Genomic DNA, 27,109 nt, shown 5'->3' on the forward strand with positions numbered 1-27,109 from the left:
CAAAAAGGCCCAGCAGAGGATGTACTTCCTGCGGCAGTTGAAGAAAGCCCGGCTGCCGGCCCAGATGATGGTGCAGTTCTACACGGCCATCATTGAGTCCATCCTCACCTCCTCCATCACCGTGTGGTACACTAGTGCCACAACCAGGGACATTAACAGGCTACAGCGTATTGTGCGCTCAGCAGAGAAGGTGATCGGCTGCAGCCTCCCATCTGTCCAGGAACTATATGTCTCCAGAACCCGGGGACGTGCAGGCCGGATAGCTGACGACCCTTCTCACCCTGGACATTACCTACTGGAACTACTCCCTTCAGGCAGGAGGCTAAGGTCCATCAGGACCAGAACCTCCAGACACAAGAACAGTTTCTTTCCCTCTGCAGTCAGACTCTTAAATGCCCTGTAACCCCCCCCTAAATTTCACGTCAATGTCCAACCAGTCACCAGCCCACTACCTGCACCTTGAACATTCTCAGTTTGCACTGTTTTGACACTCCTTGCACTACTGACTCTATTTATATTTTTGTTCTGTCCATTGTGTAAAAATTTTGTTGCTTACTGTTCTTCTGTTTTATGTTGCACATTTGCACCGAAACAAATTCCTACTCTGTGTAGCTACACAGAATATGGCAATAAAAACCTCTTGAATGGAGGAAGTGGATGACTTCAACTCTCCAACAGACTCTGACTCACAGGCAGCTCGACTAGACGGGACTTTTGATGCTCAGAGGGAGAATCTGTTTAAATGTAACGTTTGCTGCTGCTGCTGCTGCTGCTGTTGCTGCTGCTGCTGCTGCTGCTGCTGCTGCTGTTATTGCTGCTGCTGCTGTTATTGCTGCTGCTGCTGTTATTGCTGCTGCTGCTGTTCTGCTGCTGCTGCTGCTGCTGCTGCTGCTGTTCTGCTGCTGCTGTTCTACTGCTGCTGCTGCTGTTCTGCTGCTGCTGTTGCTGTTCTGCTGCTGTTCTGCTGCTGCTGCTGTTCTGCTGCTGCTGTTCTACTGCTGCTGTTGCTGTTCTGCTGCTGCTGTTGCTGTTGCTGTTGCTGTTGCTGTTCTGCTGCTGCTGTTGCTGTTCTGCTGCTGCTGTTCTGCTGCTGCTGCTGTTCTGCTGCTGCTGTTCTACTGCTGCTGTTCTGCTGCTGCTGTTCTGCTGCTGCTGCTGCTGCTGCTGCTGCTGTTCTGCTGCTGCTGCTGTTCTGCTGCTGCTGTTCTGCTGCTGCTGCTGCTGCTGCTGCTGCTGCTGCTGTTATTGCTGCTGTTCTGCTGTTGCTGTTGCTGTTCTGCTGCTGCTGCTGTTATTGCTGCTGCTGCTGCTGCTGCTGTTGCTGTTGCTGTTGCTGTTGCTGTTCTGCTGCTGCTGTTCTGCTGCTGCTGCTGTTCTGCTGCTGCTGTTCTGCTGCTGCTGTTCTGCTGCTGCTGCTGCTGCTGTTATTGCTGCTGTTCTGCTGTTGCTGTTGCTGTTCTGCTGCTGCTGCTGTTATTGCTGCTGCTGCTGTTCTGCTGCTGCTGCTGCTGCTGCTGCTGCTGCTTCTGCTGCTGCTGTTCTGCTGCTGCTGTTGCTGTTGCTGTTGCTGTTCTGCTGCTGCTGTTGCTGTTCTGCTGCTGCTGTTCTGCTGCTGCTGCTGTTCTGCTGCTGCTGTTCTGCTGCTGCTGTTCTGCTGTTGCTGCTGCTGTTCTGCTGCTGCTGTTGCTGTTCTGCTGCTGTTCTGCTGCTGCTGTTCTGCTGCTGCTGTTCTGCTGTTGCTGCTGCTGTTCTGCTGCTGCTGCTGCTGTTCTGCTGCTGTTCTGCTGTTCTGCTGCTGCTGTTGCTGTTCTGCTGCTGCTGTTCTGCTGCTGCTGCTGCTGCTGTTCTGCTGCTGCTGCTGCTGTTCTGCTGCTGCTGTTGCTGTTCTGCTGTTGCTGTTGCTGCTGCTGTTCTGCTGCTGCTGTTCTGCTGCTGCTGTTCTGCTGTTGCTGCTGCTGTTCTGCTGCTGCTGTTGCTGTTCTGCTGCTGTTCTGCTGCTGCTGTTCTGCTGCTGCTGTTCTGCTGTTGCTGCTGCTGTTCTGCTGCTGCTGCTGCTGTTCTGCTGCTGTTCTGCTGTTCTGCTGCTGCTGTTGCTGTTCTGCTGCTGCTGTTCTGCTGCTGCTGCTGCTGTTCTGCTGCTGCTGCTGCTGTTCTGCTGCTGCTGTTGCTGTTCTGCTGTTGCTGTTGCTGTTGCTGTTCTGGTGCTGCTGCTGTTCTGCTGTTGCTGCTGCTGTTCTGCTGCTGCTGTTGCTGTTCTGCTGCTGCTGCTGTTGCTGTTCTGCTGCTGCTGCTGCTGCTGCTGCTGTTCTGCTGCTGTTCTGCTGCTGCTGCTGCTGCTGCTGTTCTGGTGCTGCTGTTGCTGTTCTGCTGCTGCTGCTGCTGCTGCTGCTGCTGTTCTGCTGTTGCTGTTCTGCTGCTGCTGTTGCTGTTCTGCTGCTGCTGCTGCTGTTCTGCTGCTGTTCTGCTGTTGCTGCTGCTGCTGTTCTGCTGCTGCTGTTGCTGTTCTGCTGCTGCTGCTGCTGCTGTTCTGCTGCTGCTGTTGCTGTTCTGCTGCTACTGTTGCTGTTCTGCTGCTACTGTTGCTGTTCTGCTGCTGCTGTTCTGCTGCTGCTGTTCTGCTGCTGTTCTGCTGCTGCTGTTCTGCTGCTGCTGTTCTGCTGCTGCTGCTGCTGTTCTGCTGCTGCTGTTCTGCTGCTGTTCTGCTGCTGCTGTTCTGCTGCTGCTATTGCTGTTCTGCTGCTGCTGCTGTTGCTGTTCTGCTGCTGCTGTTCTGCTGCTGCTGTTCTGCTGCTGTTCTGCTGCTGCTGTTCTGCTGCTGTTCTGCTGCTGTTCTGATGCTGCTGCTGCTGTTCTGCTGCTGCTGTTCTGCTGCTGCTGTTCTGCTGCTGCTGTTCTGCTGCTGCTGCTGCTGTTCTGCTGCTGCTGTTCTGCTGCTGCTGCTGCTGTTCTGCTGCTGCTGTTCTGCTGCTGCTGTTCTGCTGCTGTTCTGCTGCTGTTCTGCTGCTGCTGTTCTGCTGCTGCTGTTCTGCTGTTCTGCTGCTGCTGTTCTGCTGCTGCTGCTGCTGTTCTGCTGCTGCTGTTCTGCTGCTGCTGTTCTGCTGCTGCTGCTGCTGCTGTTCTGCTGCTGTTCTGTTGCTGCTGCTGCTGTTCTGCTGCTGTTCTGCTGCTGCTGTTCTGCTGCTGCTGCTGCTGCTGCTGTCTGCTGCTGCTGTTCTGCTGCTGCTGTTCTGCTGCTGCTGCTGCTGTTCTGCTGCTGCTGCTGCTGTTCTGCTGCTGTTCTGCTGCTGCTGCTGCTGTTCTGCTGCTGTTCTGCTGCTGCTGTTCTGCTGCTGTTCTGCTGCTGTTCTGCTGCTGCTGTTCTGCTGCTGCTGTTCTGCTGCTGTTCTGCTGCTGCTGTTCTGCTGCTGTTCTGATGCTGCTGCTGCTGTTCTGCTGCTGCTGTTCTGCTGTTCTGCTGCTGCTGTTCTGCTGCTGCTGCTGCTGTTCTGCTGCTGCTGTTCTGCTGCTGCTGTTCTGCTGCTGCTGCTGCTGTTCTGCTGCTGTTCTGCTGCTGCTGCTGCTGTTCTGCTGCTGTTCTGCTGCTGCTGTTCTGCTGCTGTTCTGCTGCTGCTGTTCTGCTGCTGCTGCTGTTCTGCTGCTGCTGCTGTTCTGCTGCTGCTGCTGTCTGCTGCTGCTGCTGCTGCTGCTGCTGCTGCTGCTGCTGCTGCTGCTGTTCTGCTGCTGCTGTTCTGCTGCTGCTGCTGTTCTGCTGCTGCTGCTGCTGTTCTGCTGCTGCTGCTGTTCTGCTGCTGCTGCTGCTGCTGTTCTGCTGCTGCTGCTGCTGTTCTGCTGCTGCTGCTGCTGTTCTGCTGCTGCTGCTGTTCTGCTGCTGCTGCTGCTGCTGTTCTGCTGCTGCTGCTGCTGCTGTTCTGCTGCTGCTGCTGCTGTTCTGCTGCTGCTGTTCTGCTGCGTTTTTTTTAACTTGATCTTCATTGTCATTTTCTTCAGTTTTACGTTGTATTTCTTTTGTTATATGTTTTTTTTATCATTAACTTCTTACTATTTTTAAATATCCTACTAGTATTCTCCGTTTATTTACATTGATATGCATTTGTAGTCAGAGTATTTCTATCCAATACCTCTTCGGCGTAACAGCCAGAGACTTACATAAACGTTGCTCATATTTCTGCCTTCTATTAAACTACATATCCCAGAACTCTTTGCAGTGCAGTTCAGCTTCACCCCAGCAGGCGGCGGCGTTGTTGTCTGTTGGGAAGCAGGTCTGCATGTGAAACATCTCTGGTCCTTGGAGGTGTTTTCATGGAGAAACTAAAGTTTTAGGGTTCAGATCCGCTCCAAACGTCTCTTTCTTTATCAGGTTTTCCTCAGAGGAACAGCTTTCTCTCTTTCTGGAGCCTCTGGTTGGATTAAAGGGACTTCCGGGTCTGAACTGGACTCAAACATCAGCCGGTTCTGATTTCAGGAGCTTTTCTCTGCTAAACCAGTAAGGTTGCTGTTGAAGGTGAACTTTCTCTGCGTGTGGCGTCTGCTAGGCCCCGCCTCCCTCCAATTCAAAGGCCAGCTTCCCCAGAAATGTGTTTAGCTTCAAACATCTGAAGGTCTGTTCAGTTCTGAACAGAACTCCGGGTTTAGCATGAGAGCAGTCCGGTTTCCCCTGCATCATGGAGCTGTGGACCAGCGTCTGCACTCATGCGGGCTGAGACCCCCTGCGTTATTACATTACTGCATCAGGCTGCTGATGAAAACATCAGCTGGTTCCAGTTACCCGCTGCTGTGACTCCAATTATCTCCTCTCGTTAGCTGAAGTCGGCATAAGAGCGCCAGTGTCTCCGAGCATCTGATCACATTAACGTGTCACGGGTTTGAAGACGCTCCGCTCTGATTTTCCGAGCGCCTGCTTTGTTGTCCAGAGGTGACGCGTCTAAATGACAGGAAGCTGCTGCTTTCAGATCTCCAAAACATTTCAGAGGATTCTGGGAAAAATTCCATCCTGTCAGGCGTGAATGATGGGAAATGAATGAGGACATCAGCCGTAGACGCTGACGGGAGGCCACGTCCTCTGAGGAGGTGAAAGAGGAGGTCACAGGCCGCGTCCTCTGAGGAGGTGAAGGAGGAGGTCACAGGCCGCGTCCTCTGAGGAGGTGAAGGAGGAGGTCACAGGCCGCGTCCTCTGAGGAGGTGAAGGAGGAGGTCACAGGCCGCGTCCTCTGAGGAGGTGAAGGAGGAGGTCAGTGGCCGCGTCCTCTGAGGAGGTGAAGGAGGAGGTCACAGGCCGCGTCCTCTGAGGAGGTGAAGGAGGAGGTCACAGGCCGCGTCCTCTGAGGAGGTGAAGGAGGAGGTCACAGGCCGCGTCCTCTGAGGAGGTGAAGGAGGAGGTCACAGGCCGCGTCCTCTGAGGAGGTGAAAGAGGAGGTCACAGGCCGCGTCCTCTGAGGAGGTGAAGGAGGAGGTCACAGGCCGCGTCCTCTGAGGAGGTGAAGGAGGAGGTCAGTGGCCGCGTCCTCTGAGGAGGTGAAGGAGGAGGTCACAGGCCGCGTCCTCTGAGGAGGTGAAAGAGGAGGTCACAGGCCGCGTCCTCTGAGGAGGTGAAGGAGGAGGTCACAGGCCGCGTCCTCTGAGGAGGTGAAAGAGGAGGTCACAGGCCGCGTCCTCTGAGGAGGTGAAGGAGGAGGTCACAGGCCGCGTCCTCTGAGGAGGTGAAGGAGGAGGTCACAGGCCGCGTCCTCTGAGGAGGTGAAGGAGGAGGTCAGTGGCCGCGTCCTCTGAGGAGGTGAAGGAGGAGGTCACAGGCCGCGTCCTCTGAGGAGGTGAAGGAGGAGGTCACAGGCCGCGTCCTCTGAGGAGGTGAAGGAGGAGGTCACAGGCCGCGTCCTCTGAGGAGGTGAAGGAGGAGGTCAGTGGCCGCGTCCTCTGAGGAGGTGAAGGAGGAGGTCACAGGCCGCGTCCTCTGAGGAGGTGAAGGAGGAGGTCACAGGCCGCGTCCTCTGAGGAGGTGAAGTAGGAGGTCACAGGCCGCGTCCTCTGAGGAGGTGAAAGAGGAGGTCACAGGCCGCGTCCTCTGAGGAGGTGAAGGAGGAGGTCACAGGCCGCGTCCTCTGAGGAGGTGAAAGAGGAGGTCACAGGCCGCGTCCTCTGAGGAGGTGAAGGAGGAGGTCACAGGCCGCGTCCTCTGAGGAGGTGAAGGAGGAGGTCACAGGCCGCGTCCTCTGAGGAGGTGAAGAGGAGGTCACAGGCCGCGTCCTCTGAGGAGGTGAAGGAGGAGGTCACAGGCCGCGTCCTCTGAGGAGGTGAAGGAGGAGGTCACAGGCCGCGTCCTCTGAGGAGGTGAAGGAGGAGGTCAGTGGCCGCGTCCTCTGAGGAGGTGAAGGAGGAGGTCACAGGCCGCGTCCACTGAGGAGGTGAAAGAGGAGGTCAGTGGCCGCGTCCTCTGAGGAGGTGAAGGAGGAGGTCACAGGCCGCGTCCACTGAGGAGGTGAAAGAGGAGGTCAGTGGCCGCGTCCTCTGAGGAGGTGAAGGAGGAGGTCACAGGCCGCGTCCTCTGAGGAGGTGAAGGAGGAGGTCACAGGCCGCGTCCTCTGAGGAGGTGAAGGAGGAGGTCACAGGCCGCGTCCTCTGAGGAAGTGAAGGAGGTCACAGGCCGCGTCCTCTGAGGAGGTGAAGGAGGAGGTCAGTGGCCGCGTCCTCTGAGGAGGTGAAGGAGGAGGTCACAGGCCGCGTCCACTGAGGAGGTGAAAGAGGAGGTCAGTGGCCGCGTCCTCTGAGGAGGTGAAGGAGGAGGTCAGTGGCCGCGTCCTCTGAGGAGGTGAAGGAGGAGGTCACAGGCCGCGTCCACTGAGGAGGTGAAGGAGGAGGTCACAGGCCGCGTCCTCTGAGGAGGTGAAGGAGGAGGTCACAGGCCGCGTCCTCTGAGGAAGTGAAGGAGGTCACAGGCCGCGTCCTCTGAGGAGGTGAAGGAGGAGGTCAGTGGCCGCGTCCTCTGAGGAGGTGAAGGCGGAGGTCATAGACAGAAAACATTCTCCTTCCAGCTGCTCCCTGGGGTCTCCACAGCCATATAAGCTTCTCCTCTGCATCCATGAACCTCCTTTTTGGTCCTCCTCTCAAACGTCTTCATCTGCTTTGATCTCCAGAACATCCATGATCTGATCCTCTGATGGATTCAGTCCCACAGTGGAGTGTCTGACCACAGCAGGAGGTGAAAGAAAGCTGCTGCTCCTCTGTGGGACTCGAACCGCTGTGGATAAACAGCTTTCCTACCAGAATCCCTGAGAAGAAACCTTCAGGGTCTGAGAAGACTGCAGGAAACTTTAAGACCAAAGTCAGACGAGGCAGTGACCTCATAGTCATGGAGGACGAGGATGAGGAGTCCCAGTTCCTCCTGGACTGACCCCCAGCAGACTCGGGTCACCCAGGTCTCCCTCAGCTCTATTCAAGAGGAGATCTTTCAGAGCGACTGCAGTAGGCTCCGCCCACAATCTACCGTAGAAAATCCACCAGACCTAGAACTCCATGGAGGTCTTCTCCTTCAGTCTGCAGGATTTTCTCAAGTGGATTGTGGGCGGAGCCTTCTGCTGTCTGGCTGAAGGAGAAGACCGCATGGAGAACATGGACTGGACCCTCAGGAGCTCCAGCAGAACCTCCTGGATGTAAACATCAGCGGCCTGACCTCCATGAGGTCCACGGCTGTTTTCCGCCTCATGATCTTCATCCTCATGTCTCGGCTTTACTCTCCAAATCCTATTAGGTCTGTTTGTTTGCTGCTGCGGTCAGTTGATTTCCATTTTCATCACCTCGCTTCTCTGAACTCTGAAATCCTCATTTCCACGCCGCTGATGTCAACCATCCGTGACGAGCTCGGGCGGAGACCTTCTCCGTGTGATCACACATGATTCCTCCTCATCACGCTCATCTCCCTCCTCCTCTGTCACCTTCACAGGCCCAGCAGGTCCACCGCCGTGCTCCTCCGGACTTCTGCTTCCTGTTTGGAGGGCGCCATCACAGCTCCTTCCAGCTCTGAGGAGACCTGCGTCTCCTCCACGTCTCCTCCACGTCTCCTCCACGTCTCCCCCACGTCTCCTCCACGTCTCCTCCACGTCTCCCCCACGTCTCCTCCACGTCTCCTCCACGTCTCCCCCACGTCTCCTCCACGTCTCCTCCACGTCTCCTCCACGTCTCCTCCACGTCTCCCCCACGTCTCCTCCACGTCTCCTCCACGTCTCCCCCACGTCTCCCCCACGTCTCCTCCACGTCTCCTCCACGTCTCCTCCACGTCTCCTCCACGTCTCCCCCACGTCTCCTCCACGTCTCCCCCACGTCTCCTCCACGTCTCCTCCACGTCTCCCCCACGTCTCCTCTACGTCTCCTCCACGTCTCCTACACGTCTCCCCCACGTCTCCTCTACGTCTCCTCCACGTCTCCTACACGTCTCCCCCACGTCTCCTACACGTCTCCCCCACGTCTCCTACACGTCTCCCCCACGTCTCCTCTACGTCTCCTCCATGTCTCCTCCATGTCTCCCCCACGTCTCCCCCACGTCTCCTCTACGTCTCCTCCACGTCTCCTCCACGTCTCCCCCACGTCTCCTCCACGTCTCCCCCACGTCTCCTACACGTCTCCCCCACGTCTCCTCTACGTCTCCTCCACGTCTCCCCCACATCTCCTCTACATATCCCCCACGTCTCCTCTACGTCTCCTCTACGTCTCCCCCACGTCTCCTACCGGTCTCCTCTACGTCTCCCCCACGTCTCCTACACGTCTCCTCCACGTCTCCCCCACGTCTCCTCTACGTCTCCCCCACGTCTCCTCCGTGTCTCCTCCGTGTCTCCTCCACGTCTCCCCCACGTCTCCCCCATGTCTCCCCCACGTCTCCTCTACGTCTCCCCCACGTCTCCTCCACGTCTCCCCCACGTCTCCCTCACGTCTCCCCCACGTCTCCCCCATGTCTCCCCCACGTCTCCTCTACGTCTCCCCCACGTCTCCTCCGTGTCTCCCCCACGTCTCCTCCACGTCTCCCCCACGTCTCCTCCACGTCTCCCCCACGTCTCCCCCACGTCTCCCTCACGTCTCCCCGACGTCTCCCCCATGTCTCCCCCACGTCTCCTCTACGTCTCCCCCACGTCTCCTCCGTGTCTCCTCCACGTCTCCCCCACATCTCCCCCACGTCTCCCTCACGTCTCCCCGACGTCTCCCCCACGTCTCCTCTACGTCTCCCCCACGTCTCCTCCGTGTCTCCTCCACGTCTCCTCCACGTCTCCCCCACGTCTCCTCCACGTCTCCCTCACGTCTCCCCGACGTCTCCCCCACGTCTCCTCTACGTCTCCCCCACGTCTCCTCCGTGTCTCCTCCACGTCTCCTCCACGTCTCCCCCACGTCTCCTCCACGTCTCCCCCACGTCTCCTCCACGTCTCTTCCACGTCTCCTCCACGTCTCCTCCACGTCTCCTCCACGTCTCCCCCACGTCTCCCCCGCGTCTCCTCCACGTCTCCTCCGCGTCTCCCCCACGTCTCCTCCACGTCTCCCCCGCGTCTCCTCCACGTCTCCTCCGCGTCTCCCCCACGTCTCCCCCACGTCTCCTCCACGTCTCCCCCACGTCTCCCCCACGTCTCCTCCTCGTCTCCCCCACGTCTCCCCCACGTCTCCCCCACGTCTCCCTCACGTCTCCCCCATGTCTCCCCCACGTCTCCTCCGCGTCTCCCCCACGTCTCCCCCACGTCTCCCCCACGTCTCCCTCACGTCTCCCCCACGTCTCCCCCACGTCTCCCCCACGTCTCCTCTACGTCTCCCCCACGTCTCCTCCGTTTCTCCCCCACGTCTCCCCCACGTCTCCCCCACGTCTCCCCCACGTCTCCTCCTCGTCTCCCCCACGTCTCCCCCATGTCTCCCCCACGTCTCCCCCACGTCTCCTCCGCGTCTCCCCCACGTCTCCCCCATGTCTCCCCCACGTCTCCCTCACGTCTCCCCCATGTCTCCCCCACGTCTCCCCCACGTCTCCCCCATGTCTCCCCCACGTCTCCTCCACGTCTCCTCCACATCTCTTCCGCGTCTCCCCCGCGTCTCCTCCACGTCTCTTCCACGTCTCCTCCACGTCTCCCCCGCGTCTCCCCCACGTCTCCCCCACGTCTCCCCCACGTCTCCTCCACGTCTCCTCCACGTCTCCTCCGCGTCTCCTCCACGTCTCCTCCGCGTCTCCTCCACGTCTCCTCTACGTCTCCCCCACGTCTCTTCCACGTCTCCCCCACGTCTCCCCCGCATCTCCTCCACGTCTCCTCCACGTCTCCTCCTCGCTGTCCTTCACTAGAACTTCCCGTCTGTGTGTTCAGGTCTTCCTCCGTTGGTCGCCTGCGAAACGATCTCAGGAGGGTTTGCTTGTGCTCAGGTGTGAACGCTCACCTGGAGGCTGAGCTGCAGAGCAGGGCGGAGAAACCAAGAGAGGAAGTGATGTAAGAGAGAAAACCAAACTGAAGGCTTCTGCATTGTTCCTGACGCACAGAGATTTCTTCACCTTCTTTGAAATGGTGACATTTTCTGAGCCGGTTGTGAAATAGTCTTATAGAAAGGTTCCTCGGCCTCTTTCTGCTCCTCTTTTTTTCATTCCGATAGGCTCCGCCCCCAAAACTGTTGTTCTATTGTTGATCATGTCGCAGAAACATCACCAATTCTTCTTCTCCGTTTAGATGTTTTCCTTCCAGCATTGGTAAGAACTTGGTGTTTACTTCTATAAACAGGACCAGAGGATTTAGCCGGCGTCCCAGAATCCTTTGGAATGAGAATTAGGAGGCTGTGAACAGATTAATTTATTTGCTTTGACGGACTATGTTAAGTGAATCCCCAGAGTCTGATGTTTATCTGAGCAGAACATGTGATCTCCACCTGAAGGTCACAGTCATCTGTTTTCCTCTGCAGCTCCAGAACCTCCAAACGTGGATCAGGGAGGAGGACAGATGATCCCACTGAATGTAATCACACCGAACCTTTGTTTGAAACTTTTTACCCAAACTGCCTCTGAATGTGTTTTCTACAGACCATAATAGTCAGAAACTAGAAAATTCTAGAAAACGTTCAGATTTTCTCTGACAGTTTCTTCCTGATGATCCAGTAAAAACTAAATCCAGACATCAAACTTTTTTGTTTCTCATCTTTTATTTTGAAGGTTGGACTTGGATCAGAACCAGGTTTGGGATTATGACCATCACGGTTCTGGAGGCCCGGAACATCCCAAGATGAAGAAGAACATCTGTGGTGGTGTTCTGCTCAGATTCAGAGTCTTCATCACCCCCCCCCCCCCCCACAACAAAAACAAAAAAACGACAGGAACCGGTTCTTCTCTGGTTCTGATGTTCACATCTGAGAAAAGCAGAAGACGTCAGAGAAGATGAAGGTCACGTTCTAGAATGGTCCAAACCAAGATGAACTGAGGAAGAGGAGCAGAGGAAGTTGAACTAGGAGCTTTTATTTTGACGGTTCTGATCCTGTTGTGGAGCAGCAGGTCTCTGCTCCTGCGGGTTGTTGTTTGCGGGACGTCCCGCCCTCAGCACCCTCCACCCCCCGCTGTGATGCAGCCAGGAGGCGGGCCGGTTCGGGCCGGCCCCGACTCGGCTCATGTGTCTTCATGTGATCCAGGGGGGGGGGTTATTCGGGAAAACCGTTCTCCCGCGGCGGGCTGCGGCATTCGGCCGCTGACCAGGTCTGCGGCTCGCGCGTGCGTGCGTCGGTGCGTGCTCCGGTGGAGTCTTCCTCGCATCAGTTCGGTTCGGCGCTGCGGTTCCGGTCATGGGGGACGCTCAGTCTGCGCAGCGGGAGGACCGGGGGGAGGCGGCGGCGGCCGAGCAGGAGGCTCCGAGCGACACCAAGGAGACGGTAAGAACTGGACCCGAACCGGTTCGGAACCGCCGCGGACCCTCATTAGATAACCTGACAAAACTTTCAGTAAAGCAAAATGACCCCCCCCCCTCCCCTGATGCTTCACTGCGGGGGGGTCGCTCCCTCAGCAGAATCGATTGCAGCAGGAAGTCCGACCTGACGGACAGCTTCCTGTCTGTCTGTGGGGGGGCGGGGGGGCATCTTTAACCTGCAGCCTCTAAATTCAAAAGTTACTCAGTAGAATCAGAGCATGAGGCCCCCCACGCCTGGATGCTGTTACTCCAGATGTGGGACTTTGCTGCAGCATCTCACCCCCCCACCCCCTGACTCCCCAGCTGCTAATGTTAGGTTCCGTTGCCGTGGTAACACGGAGAGTTTGGAGATAAACGTTTGAAAGGTTTTCTGCTCAGAACGTCTCTGAGAGCCGCTTTCATCAGAGACTCAGACGTTCTGATTTGCTGCTCGCCTCCTCATGCTCGCCTCCTCATGAGCGCCTCCTCATGCTCGCCTCCTCATGAGCGCCTCCTCATGCTCGCCTCCTCATGAGCGCCTCCTCATGAGCGCCTCCTCATGAGCGCCTCCTCATGAGCGCCTCCTCATGAGCGCCTCCTCATGCTCGCCTCCTCATGAGCGCCTCCTCATGAGCGCCTCCTCATGAGCGCCTCCTCATGCTCGCCTCCTCATGAGCGCCTCCTCATGAGCGCCTCCTCATGAGCGCCTCCTCATGCGCGCGTCCTCATGAGCGCCTGCTCATGCGCGCCTCCTCATGCGCGCCTCCTCATGCTCGCCTCCTCATGCTTGCCTCCTCATGCGCGCCTCCTCATGCTCGCCTCCTCATGCTCGCCTCCTCATGCGCGCCTCCTCATGAGCGCCTCTAAATCCTCCTCCTCGCCCAGAAATTAGATTTGGCCCTGGGGGAGGCTGCCGCTCCGGGTTTGGACTTCAGCTCAGACTGTAATCTGCATCACGGGCTTCAGATTTAGCCCTTAAGGTCATTAGCAGCGCGGCGACCTTTACTCACGCTCCTCCTGACTGCCCCTCTCTGGTCTCAGCCTCTCAGGAACAACGGGCAGATCTCGGAGCTCCACGCCAAAGCAGACGAGTCCAAAGAGGAGCTCAACGGCCTCCGTGAGGAGGTGCTTCCTCAAGGTGGGAACACACACACCTTCTCCAGGAGTCCAGTCTCTCCTCTTATCCTCTCTTCTGTTTCAGTGGTCCTCCCTCCCAAAGATGCTTCTGAAGAGGAGGAGGAACAGGAGGTGCCCATGAGAAATGATGAAGAAGATGAAGCTCATGAAGAGGACACGAAGGAAATGGAGGCCAAGCAGAACGACCTCAATGAAGGTTTCAAGAAGTTTTTCAGCAGCATCAGTTTGAAACTGACGGTGAAGAGAGGATCTGTAGACAGAGGGGAAACAGAGAGACCCCCGACTGAGGAGGAACCCGGAAAACCTGAAGGAGGTAGAGAACCTCCTGTGAGCGATGGAGAACAGGTCAGACAGGAAGCCCCAAACGAGTCCTCCTCCTATCAGACGCCGGTCGACCAAACGTCCGCGGATTTTCCTGGAAAACCCGACGAGAACACGACTGAAACCAAAGAGGAGGTTCCTGCTTCAGCCGACGAAGAACCACCTCCTCTTCCATCCAGTCCTGACGACAAAGACACCCCCTTCAAGAAGTTCTTCTCCACCGGCCTCTTTTCAGGGCTCAAAAAGAAAAAGAAGTCCACCGATGACGAGGTGACGGAGAAAGAGCTGATGGATCTGAGGAGGAAGAAAGCGGCAGAGCAGGAGGTCATTCCAGGAGTAGAAGTGACTGCAGCTGAGGAGGAACCCGAGGAGAACCAGGCTGCAGATGAGGCTCAAACCGCCGCTTCTCAAGAAAAGGTTCAGTCCAGTCCTCTGAAGCGCCTCTTGTCTGGGTCCAGTTTCAAGAGGAGCTCCAAAAAGCAGCGAGGCAGGAGGTCCAGCGATTCCAGGCTGTCCATCTCCGGGGAGCACGGCGCAGACATTCAGTCGTCAACGGAGTCAGCGGAAATCCAGAAGGAGGAGGCTCCCGCTCAGCCGTGCTCTGACCCGCCCCCCGCAGAGGAAGGAGCCTGGTCTTCCTTCAAAAAGCTGGTGACTCCTCAGAAGCTCCGGAAGAAGTCCGAGGATACGTCTGCTTCAGTGGAAGCAGCAAAGGCAGCAGAAGGAGAGCCGGCATCTGAAGAAGGACCAAGACGGAAAGACTCCTCCGTGTCCTGGGAGGCCGTCCTATGTGGATCTGGCAGGAGAAGAAGCCGCAAAACCTCAGACGAGGAGGAGGAAACTCCTCAGGCTGACGTTGAAAAGCAAGAAACAGAGGAGGCTCCAGGAGGTCCTAACGAGGCCTCAGCAGAAGATGAAGGCTCGACCTGGAGATCCTTTAAAAAGCTGGTCACCCCCAAACGAAAGGCAAAGGATGATGAAGAAGAAGGCAAGAATGCCGCGCAGTCTGAAGAAGCTCTGCAGGAGGAGTCCCCCTTCTCCGTAAAGAAGCTCCTGTCTGGACAGAAGAACAGGAGGTCCGTGGAGAAGCAGGCGGCTCCTGCTGAGGCAGACCTGGAGGAACCTGCCGGGGAAGATGAGACTCCAGCTGTGGTTCCGCTGTCCGAGTTTGATCAGGAAGGAACGGAGGATCAAGTCCCAGAAGAAGCAGACGCTGAACCCCAGCAGGACCTCCCACTCGAGACAGAGAAGCTCCTCCCCCCTGAAGGGCAGCAAGCCAAGGAGATCCTGGACGAAGCCTCGGGCAATGAGGGCTCAGAAGCTCCTCGTACAGTGGAAGAACTGGAGGACCTCAGCGATGAAAACAGTGATCTTCAAGCACTCAGTGATATTCCTGAGGAGGGCGTCGCCACAGAGGGGGCGGAGCTGGACGACACGTTAGCAGAGAAGCTCGTGGAGCTCACCTCAGAGGCCATAACTGCTCCAGAACCTACAGACTTCACTCTGACAGAAGAAACCGAGATGGTGTCTGCAGTGTCTCAGTTCTCAGAGTCTTCAGAAACATCCGAGAACGCCACACCGGTGCCAGCAGAGGGCGCTCTCCTCGACATGGAGATGTCACTGCAGGAGGTCTCACAGACCACCTCCACGAGCCCAGAGGCCGTCCAGGGTCCTCCAGAGGAGCAGAGTTCTGAGCGCTCAGCGTCAATCCAGATCCTCGGTGAGACGGCAGATCCACACGGACAAGTCCTCAATGACCTGGAGACCCAAAACCTGATCCTCGGTTCAGGTGACGCCCCTGAAACCTCCCCCACCGAGGAACCCAGTTCTCCTGAACCAGATGCAGATGAAGTTCAAAAGGTCCAGCTTTCAGAAAGTATTGAGGCTCCTGAAGGGGACTATCATCTAGAAGAATGTGCCGCCAAAGCCCCCGAGGAGGAGTCAGAGACGTTCCCTGAGGAGGAGGAACGACCTGGAGATGCTGTCATGGACCAAAGTGAAGAAGAACACCCAGATGAAGCAGCTTCACCAGAACAAATCCAGATTCTTCCCGACAGCAAAGTCCAAACCACAGAAGACCTCTCTGAGGAGACTCCCTCTGGACAAGCGGACGACCCGGAAGCAGCTTCCCGGGACGATCCGTCAGTAATGGTTCCGCCTGAAGCAGACGCAGAAGAACCCAGAGAGGAACCTGAAACCACAGAGGAGACAGATCAGGCAGACGTTACAGCACAGCCACACCTGGAGGAAGACACAACGCCCCCCCCAGAGGACACTCTGATGGAGTCAGAAGAACCAAAGACGGCAGCTCAGCGTCTCACTGAAGAAACCCCCGAGCCGGAAGACGAGGGCGCAGATGCTGCTCAAACAGACGTCTCTGAAGCTGCAGAGATTCAGGAGGTCAAAGGTGACGACGCCTCAGGGTCAGAGAATGATGTGGAAACTCCTTCATCAGAAGATGCTCCTTCACCTGAGGGGGTTCCAGGTGAACCAGAGCAGTCAGAGCAGCATCTGACTGTAGGACCCAATGAGGAAGACAACAGGGATCCAGATGTTCTCCACGGTGAGATCTCCACAGCCTCAGAGGTCCAAGAAGCTGCCAAAGTCTGCTTGGTAGAGTCTTCAGAGGACGTTCCACCTGAAAAAGACTCAGAGGAACCAAAACTGTCTGAAGGTGCAGAAGAAGAAACACCAGAGATGGATCAAGGAGCTCCGCCCTCACATGATCTCCAGTCAGCTGAGGGAGATTCAGATGAACCAGAACAAACAGCTGAGCAAGAAAACAAAGAACCAGAACCAGATGTTCCTGAAAAGGACTTCTCTGAAGCTCAGCAAACATCTGGACTACAATCAGAGGAGAGCAGAGTCCAGTCACTTATGGAAGATCTAGTAGAAGAAGATCTCTGTCCTTCAGAAACAGCAGAGGAACCCAGGCTGGAACCAGGAGTGCTGCCTTCAGTCCATGTGGAACCCGAAAATACTGCAGAGGCCATCCTGCTAGATCCAGGAGAAGAAGAGGAGCCGGTCTGTGAGGATCTAGAGTCTGAGCCCCAAATCCACCAAGATCTCCCTGACCGTAGAGCTGCAGCTGCTGAAGAAGGTGTCCTTCCACCCGACGCCCAGCCTGAAAATGTTCCGCCGCCAGAAGGAACCGGCAGTCCTGCTGAGAAGGAGACGGCAGAGCAAACTCTGAAGATCCCCCACCCACACCGAGCTCAGGCTGAGCTGCAGGACAGCCCCGCTGAAGCTGTGCAGGAGCTTCCAGCATCTTCAGCTCTCCACGTTTCCTCCATCAACCAGGAGCCCAGCATCGCCTGGCTCCTGGAAAAGACCACGTGCCCCCAAACATCTGCAGGGGAGAGCGCTCAGGTTTCTGCGGAAGCATTCTGGGAGACGAAGATCTGCGCCGTGGAGGAGAGGCTGGAGGGCGGAGCGGCGGCCGAGCTTCCCGCCAGCGAGGCCAGAGCAGCTGTGACGGTGGACGCTGCCGCGATGGAGGTGGCCTCCTGCAGCCTCAGAGAGACTCTGCTGAAGAAGCCCCACCTCCTGCTTCACGAGCCCCTGATAGGCGTGCTCGCAGGAGAAGAAGAGTTCAGCAGCACCGTGGAGACCACCGCACCTTTGGAAGCAGACCGGAGCAGCGAGAGCGCCCAGGCCGCCAGCACGGTCCAGATGATGCACATGCCCACGGTGGAGTACGAGGAGAACCACCGGATCCAGGTGCAGGTGAAGGACGTGGACGTCCGCTGGGCTCAGCGCAGCGTGGAGAGCCTGGTGGAGCTGGGGGTCACCGAGTCCAGAGAGGTCATAGATGTTTGTCACGAATGCATCCAGAGAGTGGAGAAGCTCTCCGCCGCGTCCCACACGGAAGAGGAGGTGATCAACGAGGTGGCCGAGGTCACGTTCCACGAGGTCGTCCAGGAAATCCAGGGCCACTTCAAGCAGGACGAAGCCGGAACGCGTCTGAGTTTTGAGGAGGTCGTCTATGATCTGGAGACCACGGCACCGTTGGAAGGAGACCGGATCAGCGCCAGCGCCGAAGAATCCAGCACGGTCCTGATGATGCACGCGCCCACGGTGGAGCCGGAAGACTCCATGGAGCACGACCACAGACATCTGGAGGAACATCTGGAGAAGCAGGTCCCTCCTGGAGATGCAACAGCAGAGGAACCCGCCAGAGCGGAACTCAGCGCCGTCCAAACCCGCCAGAACCAGATCGCAGCCCAGCCCAGCTCCAGATCCAACCTAGGACTGATCTCCTCCATCGGAAACGTGGAGCCCCCCTCCAGCCTGTCTCTAGAGTTCAAACTGAACATCCAGTTTGGGCAGGTCACGCCGCCTGCGCCCCCTGCAGGAAGGGTGGGGGCTGTGCAGCAGGCGGACTCATCCGAGTCTGAAGCCCAGAACCAGAACTCCTCAGAAGCTGCAGAGTCCAGCACGCGCTCGCCTAAAAGAGCCGCGCTGCAGGACGTCGGCATCCAAGCCATGGAACCTGTGGAGGAAGTCCAGACCACGGAGAGACGGGCGCCATCGGTCCAGGCCGCAGACGCCGTGTCGCCGCTGGGTCCCAAAGACAAGAGAAGCATCTTCCTGGGAAAGCCAGAACCCTCCCAACCCAAACCGGAGGAAGCTCCAAAGCAGTCGGACGAGGACAACGATCAGGAGGTGTGGCTGGATGCTGAGGAGGACATTTATTCCCAGGAGGACCCTCAGGGCTCCAGTGGGGGGCCACACCAGCAGGAACCTGCAGATGAACTCAGAGGGAGGAGTCAAACCGGGCCAGGTGCAGCAGAACGTCCCTCAGAGACGCTGAAACCGGCGGGAGCGTCCGACCTGGACAGCGAAGGAGAAGACTTCGCTGTCGCACTGGAGGATCTGGAATCCAGAGCGGCTCCTGCAGACGAGGACTGAGACGACCTGACAGGTGAGCACGCCCACCTCCTCATTCTCCACACTGCAGGGAGGGGGGCTTCCTCCAGATGGGCCAGTAGACCCTCTTAACCCTTGTGCTATCCTATGACCCCCCCCCCCCCCCCTTCCATTGACGTGTTCTCCCTACCATGACAAAGGTGGATAAAGGTGGAAAGATTTCATGTAATCCATGGACACCAGTGAAGATCACAAATCATTGAAGAAAAAAGGTTCAGAGCTCTGTCTAGTGGGGGGGGGTCAAACTCATTTTCACTGAGGGCCACATCAGCATAGTGTCTCAAAGGGCCAGATAAAACTTATAGATGTAACTAAATGTAATGAAAAATAAATGTAACTACTCCTTAATGTTAAATAACTCATTTATTTATTCTAACTTTTTAAATGACAAAGTCTTATAGAAAACATCTGTTTGCTTGTTACTTTAGCATAAATCCTTTTACATTTGATTCTCTCAGGTTTGGTTATGGACGGTGTTTAAGTCTTAATCCAATATTTTAAGTCTGATTCCCCCTAGATATGAATACAAGAATTTTTATTTTTTATTCTAAGAAGTTAAAAACTTTGATGCTCTCGCAGGCCACATAAAATGACATGGAGGGCCACATTTGGCCCCCGGGCCTTGCGTTTGACACATGTGGTCTAGTGGGTCAAGATGACCCAACGTTAAAGTGCCTAGGACAGCACAAGGGTTACACTAGTCTATCTTGCTACCCAGAATGCAGTGCAGTCTGAAGCGTAACGTCAGACTAAATAGTGGCGGTTCGGGTCAGAAGGTCTGGGTTTCTCATGTGATGACTCAGCAGTTTTTTGGGTGGTGTATCTTTTGCAGTTTTTCTTCTGTCCTGGAGTTGAGTTGTGGCGTCTGGAGACGCCGTTTCACCGCCACCTTACGTCTGCAGATGCCACGACTCAACTCCAGGACGCCACCGGGATGGAGAACCAACAAAAACAGCGCAGAAATGAAGACCAGGGGCCTGTTTCACAAAGGAGGTTCAACCAACTCTGAGGTCAAACCTGAACTCTGAGTTGGTCAATCGAGAGATTGACAACTCTGAGTTTTCAGTTTCAGAGCAGCTGATCCGCGTTAGATCAATCAACTCTGAGTGGACTGATTCGGAGGTGAGCGTGAGCACCGCGACTATAAGAAGCCATTATCAATGGAGCGCAGATATCACGAGTCACCATGGCAACCGTGAAAACAAAGAGGTCTGCGTATTTTTCGCCAGCTGAACTTGACGTGCTGCTGCAGAGTTGCAGTGAATATGAGAACATATTCCAGAAGAAAAGCAACACCGCTGCATCTGCAAAACAGAGACAGTTAGCGTGGGAAAACATAGCTGCTCAAGTTAATGCCTAAGTTTGCATTTAAATCATTGTTATAAATATTGACTGTAATAACTTTTTAAATAGCGTAAGGTGTGAAATAAAAAATGGTGATATTTAGGTGTACGTTTGAAGTGTTATTCCTGGTGTAAATGCATGAAATGCTGCATAGTGTACAGAACCAATCTGGGGAAAATGCATTTAACGTCGGTAATGTTTAGAGGACTTTTTTGTTAACCTTCCCCTCTAGCAAACGTTGGTCATTTTAATATTAATACATGCAATTGTGTTTTTAAAAGTGAACTTTTGTCTACTGTTGAACCTTTCGCTGCGCAAAGACTTCCTTCTTTTCTCTCGTCTTTCCGACAGTGGTCAAAAGCGCAGGGGAGATTTCCTTCAGGGCTGAAGGGAATTCTCCTTCGGGGTTCACTTCCCGTTGGAAACCCTCAACCTCCAGAGCGGAATAAGAATGACTCCAAAACAGTTATTCTGGGAATGACACCTTCTCCGTCCTCCTCATCCGTGCTCACCCCCCCCCCCCCCCCCATCTGCACCTGCAATCGCCCCTCCCCTTGTCTCTCGTGGATTGCACCCCGCTCAGCACACACACGCTGCAACACTACCCCTGTATTGATCAAGTGGTATAGGTTTATATGGGATTAAGAAAGTAAGCAGTGCTAGCAAATTGTGTTTCCAAAAAGTAATTGTTACATTAATCTAATTCAATGTCCCTGATTTCATTTTCATGTAGATGCAATCCTGCAGGAATTAAAAGAAACATGGCAGCAGCTAAAAATGAAGTATAAAAACATAATTCAATCAGGTCAAATGTGAGCATGTCATGGATGTAGGCTTTGTTGACAATATTTGACATATGAAACATCTACATAGCAAGACCTAATGTTGTTTTCATTGTATATATGTAATTGACTGCAACGAAAAACGGTAACGCTCAAACAAAAACGTATGGGGAAATGACAAAACATCGAGTCGAGGTCTCAAAATCCTCGTACGACGTAAATGTAATTCTCTATGAATTAATGCAGCCTCCTCATCTATTGGGTCCTCCAAAAAAGGACAAGCCATTCTTGTCACTTAGATCGCGTGACGGAAATGTGGGCAATGAAGGTTGAAGCCAAATATAGTGCTTCGTCTTTAAAAAGGGGAGGGGACCGGCAAAAACTTCGAGTTTGGAGAATAAAACCTGCTCCCGACCAGGTTAGGTTCACAGCATAAGTAACCATGGATACTGACTCCGAGTAAAAGTTAACTCTCTTTCAGAAACGGGTTTGACTTACTCTGCTTTCTCTGGTTTGACAAACCTCCGATTCTGAAACGGAAAACCCAGGGTTTCCCTGATTTCCGGGTTTATGAACTCAGAGTTTACACTTAACCTCCTTTGTGAAACAGGCCCCAGGACCTCCTGGAGATGCTTCAAAGTTCTTTATTATCAGGGAACAGTTGCTGCTGCAGTTCCTTAAAGCAGACACTAGAGGGAGACCTTCATGAAAAACGCTTTTCCTGACGCTCCGTTTCCTTCACAGGCCTGAAAAACTAACCAGAGGAAGGAGGAGGAGCTCCTCCACCCATCCTCCCGCTGAGATGCTCCTCCTGCTGACACTAAAGCCGTGGAGTCGCAGATCTTCTCAGGAGGAGCTCATCTGTTTCTTCACGCTGATGTCCGTACAGATCTCCTTTTTAACAAACTGCTCCCATCACAGCGTCTGCATGTAGATACGTCAAGCCTTCAACTCCTGCAGGAGAAGCTGGATCAGCAGATTTGAACTGTACAGGATCAGTGCTTTTCCAGCTTCTCGTTTTTACCCAGAAGGCATGATGAACCAATGACAACAAGCATTTAATCTGATTCCTGCGCTGCCCTTTCCTGCAGCACCTGAATGCAGCGTTTTCTGGTCTCTCCTCCTAATCCACATTTAACTTTTGTAAACTCTCTCCTGTATTCAGCTTGAGCAGAAACAATGTTGATCTTAATAAATTATTAACGGCACATCCCGCTGGTGTCTTCCCTCCCCCGATGGTCACGCAGACGCAGCTTTGACTGCGGCTGCGACACGTCCAAGTCAGCAGACCTTTATTTTGAAGGTTGGAAGTCCAGCAGAAAGATTTGGTTTGTTTTGTGGACAAACGTTCACCATCTTCAGCGTCCTCAGAAGATCATTTTGGCAAGTTCAAACATGACCTGTGGAGGAAGGACAGACATGAAGAAAGACGGACATGAGGAAGGACAGACATGAGTGGGTTTCAGCGGCGATGAAGGCTGCAGAGCTGCAGACGTCCTCACCTCGATGGTGATGAGGATGATGATCATCCACTCCAGCCTCAGGCTGTGCTTCTCGCTCAGGTGGCTCCTCATCAGGTCTGTGAGCTGCGAGCAGTGCTCCAGCTTCTCGTTCACCACCTGCAACGGTCAGGGCGGCGTTCACGGCCGTGCCGGGAAGGGGAGCGTTCTGGCGGCGGCGTGACTCACGTTGACTCTGCGGTTGATGCTGAGGAACTGACACGTCTTTTCGTAGAGCTTCTCCAGGTTTTCTCTGTCCCAGTAGAAGTCAGGAGTGATGAGCAGGTCGGACCTCAGGTTTATGCAGTGTCTGTGACAGAGGGACAGCATGAGGACAACAGAGACCCGCGGGTCCAGGTGGACCTGCGGGTCCAGCAGGTTCCCAACATCCAGACACAAGTCCAAATAATTTAGGTGGATTTACCTCAAAGTGAAAAGCTCTCCGATCTTCTGCATGACCTCTGCAGAGGACAGCCGAATTCTTTTTCCAGACTTCAGAGTCTGCAGAACAAACACAGCAGAACCTTCACGTTCTCCAACCAGAACCCACCAGAAAAGACTCAGAACTTCTGCATCAGCTGACCTCTGGGATGGACTGGATGGACTCCACAAAGCTGTCTAAAGCCACCTCCCAGATGGCCAACTTCACTGGGAGAGAAAGCACGGGTCAGCAGCAGAACCAGAACCGGTCCAGAACATTGGAGCAGAACCTTACCAGACAAACACAGCGCGTTGGAAAACGCAAACTTCTCCAGAACCGCCTCCTGCTGACTGATGTCCAAGCTCAGGAAGAAGTCTCCGCGCTCCAGCCGGGTGTTCCCCCTGAGGAGCAGAGCGAGGCGTTTCAGAGGAACCGAGCAGCAGAACCGGCGGCGCGGGAGGAACGGCGCGGCGGGAGCTACCATCTTACTCTCCAAGCGTGTAGTTGATCTCCTCGTTCTCCCAGTGAACCAAGGCCACTTCGTACGGCTGGATCTCATGATGCTCCAGAACCCTCAGAACCTGCTTCATCTGAGCCGACAGGAGGAAGGAGAATCATGAACACTCGTGTTCTGGAGACAATCAGGAACCATGACTGTTAGAACGTTTACCGTTTTCTCCTCAACGTTCCAGAAAACAACGGATCCTTCCCTGAAATCCAGAATCAGAGGATTTAGACCCGCAGAGGTGAAGAGCAGGTGGAGAACAGGTGGAGAACAGGTGAAGAACAGGTGGAGAACAGGTGAAGAACAGGTGGAGAACAGGTGGAGAACAGGTGAAGAACAGGTGAAGAACAGGTGAAGAACAGGTGGAGAACAGGTGAAGAACAGGTGGAGAACAGGTGGAGAACAGGTGAAGAACAGGTGAAGAACAGGTGGAGAACAGGTGAAGAACAGGTGGAGAACAGGTGAAGAACAGGTGAAGAACAGGTGGAGAACAGGTGAAGAACAGGTGAAGAACAGGTGGAGAACAGGTGGAGAACAGGTGAAGAACAGGTGGAGAACAGGTGAAGAACAGGTGAAGAACTGGTGGAGAACAGGTGAAGAACAGGTGATGAACAGGTGGAGAACAGGTGGAGAACAGGTGGAGAACAGGTGAAGAACAGGTGGAGAACAGGTGGAGAACAGGTGAAGAACAGGTGAAGAACAGGTGGAGAACAGGTGAAGAACAGGTGGAGAACAGGTGGAGAACAGGTGAAGAACAGGTGAAGAACAGGTGGAGAACAGGTGAAGAACAGGTGAAGAACAGGTGGAGAACAGGTGGAGAACAGGTGAAGAACAGGTGAAGAACAGGTGGAGAACAGGTGAAGAACAGGTGAAGAACAGGTGGAGAACAGGTGATGAACAGGTGAAGAACAGGTGGAGAACAGGTGAAGAACAGGTGAAGAACAGGTGAAGAACAGGTGGAGAACAGGTGAAGAACAGGTGAAGAACAGGTGGAGAACAGGTGGAGAACAGGTGAAGAACAGGTGGAGAACAGGTGAAGAACAGGTGAAGAACAGGTGAAGAACAGGTGGAGAACAGGTGAAGAACAGGTGAAGAACAGGTGGAGAACAGGTGGAGAACAGGTGAAGAACAGGTGGAGAACAGGTGAAGAACAGGTGAAGAACAGGTGAAGAACAGGTGGAGAACAGGTGAAGAACAGGTGAAGAACAGGTGGAGAACAGGTGAAGAACAGGTGAAGAACAGGTGGAGAACAGGTGATGAACAGGTGAAGAACAGGTGGAGAACAGGTGAAGAACAGGTGAAGAACAGGTGAAGAACAGGTGGAGAACAGGTGAAGAACAGGTGAAGAACAGGTGGAGAACAGGTGGAGAACAGGTGAAGAACAGGTGGAGAACAGGTGAAGAACAGGTGAAGAACAGGTGAAGAACAGGTGGAGAACAGGTGAAGAACAGGTGAAGAACAGGTGGAGAACAGGTGAAGAACAGGTGAAGAACAGGTGGAGAACAGGTGATGAACAGGTGAAGAACAGGTGGAGAACAGGTGGAGAACAGGTGAAGAACAGGTGAAGAACAGGTGGAGAACAGGTGGAGAACAGGTGAAGAACAGGTGGAGAACAGGTGAAGAACAGGTGAAGAACAGGTGGAGAACAGGTGAAGAACAGGTGAAGAACAGGTGGAGAACAGGTGAAGAACAGGTGAACACAGCTTAAAACTGTGTTTTCCTGCCCAGAAGACATTTCAGAAATGATCACTAAAATGATTTTCTCTCATGGTCACAGAGGTTTCGGAGAGGCTCCCAAAGGTCAGAGGACCGAAGCATTGCATGGTTGCCGTGGTGACGGCGTGTAAAAGTCTGGGCTGGGTGGTGTTGTAACTGGAACCTATGGTGTGACACATTTGCAGAACTTGGCTCAGCGGTTCTGCCTGTGGTTTCTGAGCCCAGCAGAGGATGGCCCCTCCTCTTCTGGGCCAAAATGTTTCTGTTTGATCAGACAGAAGACCCGGTCCAAGACCCGGTCCAAGACCCAAGCAGCGCTGTGGATCCAGAATGACTCCTCGGTCGGAAAAGACGTTCCAGACTCATGAGATCCTCCGAACACAGAAACGTTCAACTCAAACGGTGAAGGTTCTGCTCAGAACCTTTACTCTGTACCTGAAGAAGAACATCAGAGCGTCGTCTTCTGGTTTGGCAGCCGTCTCTGTGCTCATCCCCAGAACATTGGAGGCATCTGAAAGTAAAGGTGGAAGGTCAGAAAGGCTCCGCCTCTCCGTCCTGACGGCTGGACTTCTGGACTCGAACCTCGTGGCAGGTCTATCTCCTGGAAGCCGTGGTTGGTTAAGTCGTGGCAGAGCGTCGGTAGGTGGTACTGGTCCGCTGTGGCGAAGGCGATGCATTGCATCATGTCCTGCAAACACAGCAGAATGAGCAGCTGGACCTCCGCTGACAGGCGGCAGAACCGCGACCTCGGGTCACCTCGTCCTGCTTCTGGGATGGCTGGTTGGCCCGTGATGGCTGCTTGGTGCGGGGGCCCTTAGGGGCCCTTTTTCCAGGCAGCGGCGCCGGTTTCAGACCCGACTTCAACACCGACTTTACGATGCTGGTTGAGTAGAAACGAGCAGAACTTCTGAGTCCAGACGGAGGGTGGAGCCTTCTGTGCTGAGGGGGAGGAGCTTCGGAGGACGCAGGTCTGGGTTTGGGATCAGAGCCATGGAGGACGGAGGAGAAGACCCGGAATCTCTCGGCGGGCCGCAGAGCCCCCCGTCTGGACCACAGCGCCCGGAGGAACATCTTCCATGGAGATCAGGTGATCTGCAGCACAGGAGGCGCCAAAGTTAGCGTCTGATCCCCACTTTCTGGAGAACATGAAGCTTAAATTCTCACGTGGAAACAGTTTTGAGTCAAAAAGCTCAAATGATCAGCTGGTTTGGTTTATGCAGAGAAAACCCTTCAGAGAAACTCCGGCTGGTCACAGAATCCCTGAATGATCTGTTTCACCGCAGAAATATGAACACAAAAGCTGCTTTATTTTGAAAATCCCATTTCCTCTAAAATTTGCCCGCAAATTCCCAATCGGACGCGAACTTCAGCGACGTTTTGCGAACAGAACCCTTCGTGGCGCATGCGCGCTGAAGCAAAAGGATCATGAACCTCAGAGGGCAGAAAATCCCCAAACACAGGAGAGCGGGAGTCTCGCGCCTATTACGGGTTTATGGTTCCGGTACTGAATGGAGAAGAAGGGAGAATTCCCGCCGTTTGTCATAAACAGAACAAGATAGAAATAAAAAACATCATCGAGACGGAATTCAAGACCAAACTTACAGAAGCCTTTCAAATGAACTGTGTTTGCTAATAAAGGTTTCTTCAAAACCCAGAGTTCCGGTTTCTAATGACGTCACGAAGTTACAGTTTTCCCCGATCGCTGACTTACAGGAGAAAAGTTCAGCCGGTCAGAAGCCAGACCGGCTCACAACACATCCGGTCTGGCTTCCGCAGCCGTTTGGGTTCGTTTCGACCAGAACCAAACCGAGCCAAACAGCTTCACTTCATTGTTCAGAAACTTATATTTGAAACGGTTGCTGTTTGTTTGTTTGTTTGTTTGTTTCAAAAACTAAAGCACAAAGAGGTTTCTGGGATCTGTAGTTCTATTTATACTGTTATTCTAAACCACTGGAACGTTTTTGCTTTATGGTTTCCGATCATTTCACCCGCACGTCGGAAGTGGAAGCTTTGGCGGTCTCTGCTGGTCAACCCAGGTACAACAATTGGAGAAAAGTCATTTTCCTGAATGCCCAGCAGGGGGCAGCAAATTGATGCGTTTCAACTGTTTTTCCGGTTATGCTTTCAACGTGAAATCAGACTATTTTTAGTATTTTTATTTTTCAAAACTTTATTTACAAAGCTGACCATCAAAACACAACAGAGAGACGTTGAACAAAGAGGCCAGGAGAAGAAAGCAGGAAAAGAAAAAACGAAACTACAGAGAAAATTCTGATGAATCACACATTTAAAAAGATTGAGAGAAAAAGAATGAACATCTACTGCAGGACCAATAACATTTTTCAATATTGATTCAAGTCCTTAGAAAACAGAGATACTCCTGCTCTTCATGTACTGTTTGTGATGACATATAGGATCCAAAATGGCCGCCAAAAGGGTCAAGAGACAGGTGAGTGAAAATGAAACAGAAGGTTCAGTCTGGTGTGTGATAGACGATTTTCAGCAGACATGGTGGCAGTCCCAGCGTGGTCATGTGACCTCACGTGATCACATGACCTCTCTCATGATGTTTAATTTGATGAAGCTGT

At 54.2% G+C, this 27,109-nt stretch overlaps 2 protein-coding genes across 6 annotated transcripts; one reads left to right on the plus strand and one right to left on the minus strand.

Moving 5' to 3' along the window:
* Window positions 1-10,223: 10,223 nt before the first annotated feature.
* On the plus strand, window positions 10,224-21,588 carry LOC105357720 (A-kinase anchor protein 12). Of its 3 annotated transcripts, XM_023951487.1 has the most exons (5): window positions 10,224-10,436; window positions 10,900-10,952; window positions 11,147-11,853; window positions 12,909-18,249; window positions 21,125-21,588. In XM_023951487.1, exons 3-4 carry the CDS (start codon window positions 11,767-11,769, stop codon window positions 18,234-18,236), a joined length of 5,415 nt encoding a protein of 1,804 aa, XP_023807255.1. In that variant the 5' UTR covers window positions 10,224-10,436; window positions 10,900-10,952; window positions 11,147-11,766; the 3' UTR covers window positions 18,237-18,249; window positions 21,125-21,588. The 3 variants fall into 3 exon arrangements, with proteins under 3 accessions (XP_023807255.1, XP_023807254.1, XP_011491307.1); XM_023951486.1 differs by having other exon boundaries at window positions 10,224-10,952; XM_011493005.3 differs by lacking the exons at window positions 10,224-10,436; window positions 10,900-10,952 and having other exon boundaries at window positions 11,278-11,853; window positions 12,909-13,005; window positions 13,069-18,249.
* rmnd1 (required for meiotic nuclear division 1 homolog) lies at window positions 21,008-26,207 on the minus strand. 3 transcript variants are annotated; one of them, XM_023951489.1, is made up of 12 exons: window positions 26,124-26,207; window positions 25,278-25,613; window positions 25,104-25,209; window positions 24,957-25,032; window positions 22,971-23,010; window positions 22,790-22,890; window positions 22,595-22,701; window positions 22,463-22,527; window positions 22,304-22,380; window positions 22,069-22,189; window positions 21,883-21,999; window positions 21,008-21,780 (listed from the first exon to the last, which is right to left on the minus strand). In XM_023951489.1, exons 2-12 carry the CDS (start codon window positions 25,590-25,592, stop codon window positions 21,748-21,750), a joined length of 1,158 nt encoding a protein of 385 aa, XP_023807257.1. In that variant the 5' UTR covers window positions 25,593-25,613; window positions 26,124-26,207; the 3' UTR covers window positions 21,008-21,747. The 3 variants fall into 3 exon arrangements, with proteins under 3 accessions (XP_023807257.1, XP_023807259.1, XP_023807258.1); XM_023951491.1 differs by lacking the exon at window positions 26,124-26,207 and adding an exon at window positions 25,953-26,110; XM_023951490.1 differs by lacking the exon at window positions 26,124-26,207 and adding an exon at window positions 25,686-25,934.
* Between the last annotated feature and the right edge of the window lie 902 nt (window positions 26,208-27,109).

Source organism: Oryzias latipes, chromosome 22 (genome assembly GCF_002234675.1).
Source record: "Oryzias latipes chromosome 22, ASM223467v1".
Taxonomy (NCBI): domain Eukaryota; kingdom Metazoa; phylum Chordata; class Actinopteri; order Beloniformes; family Adrianichthyidae; genus Oryzias; species Oryzias latipes.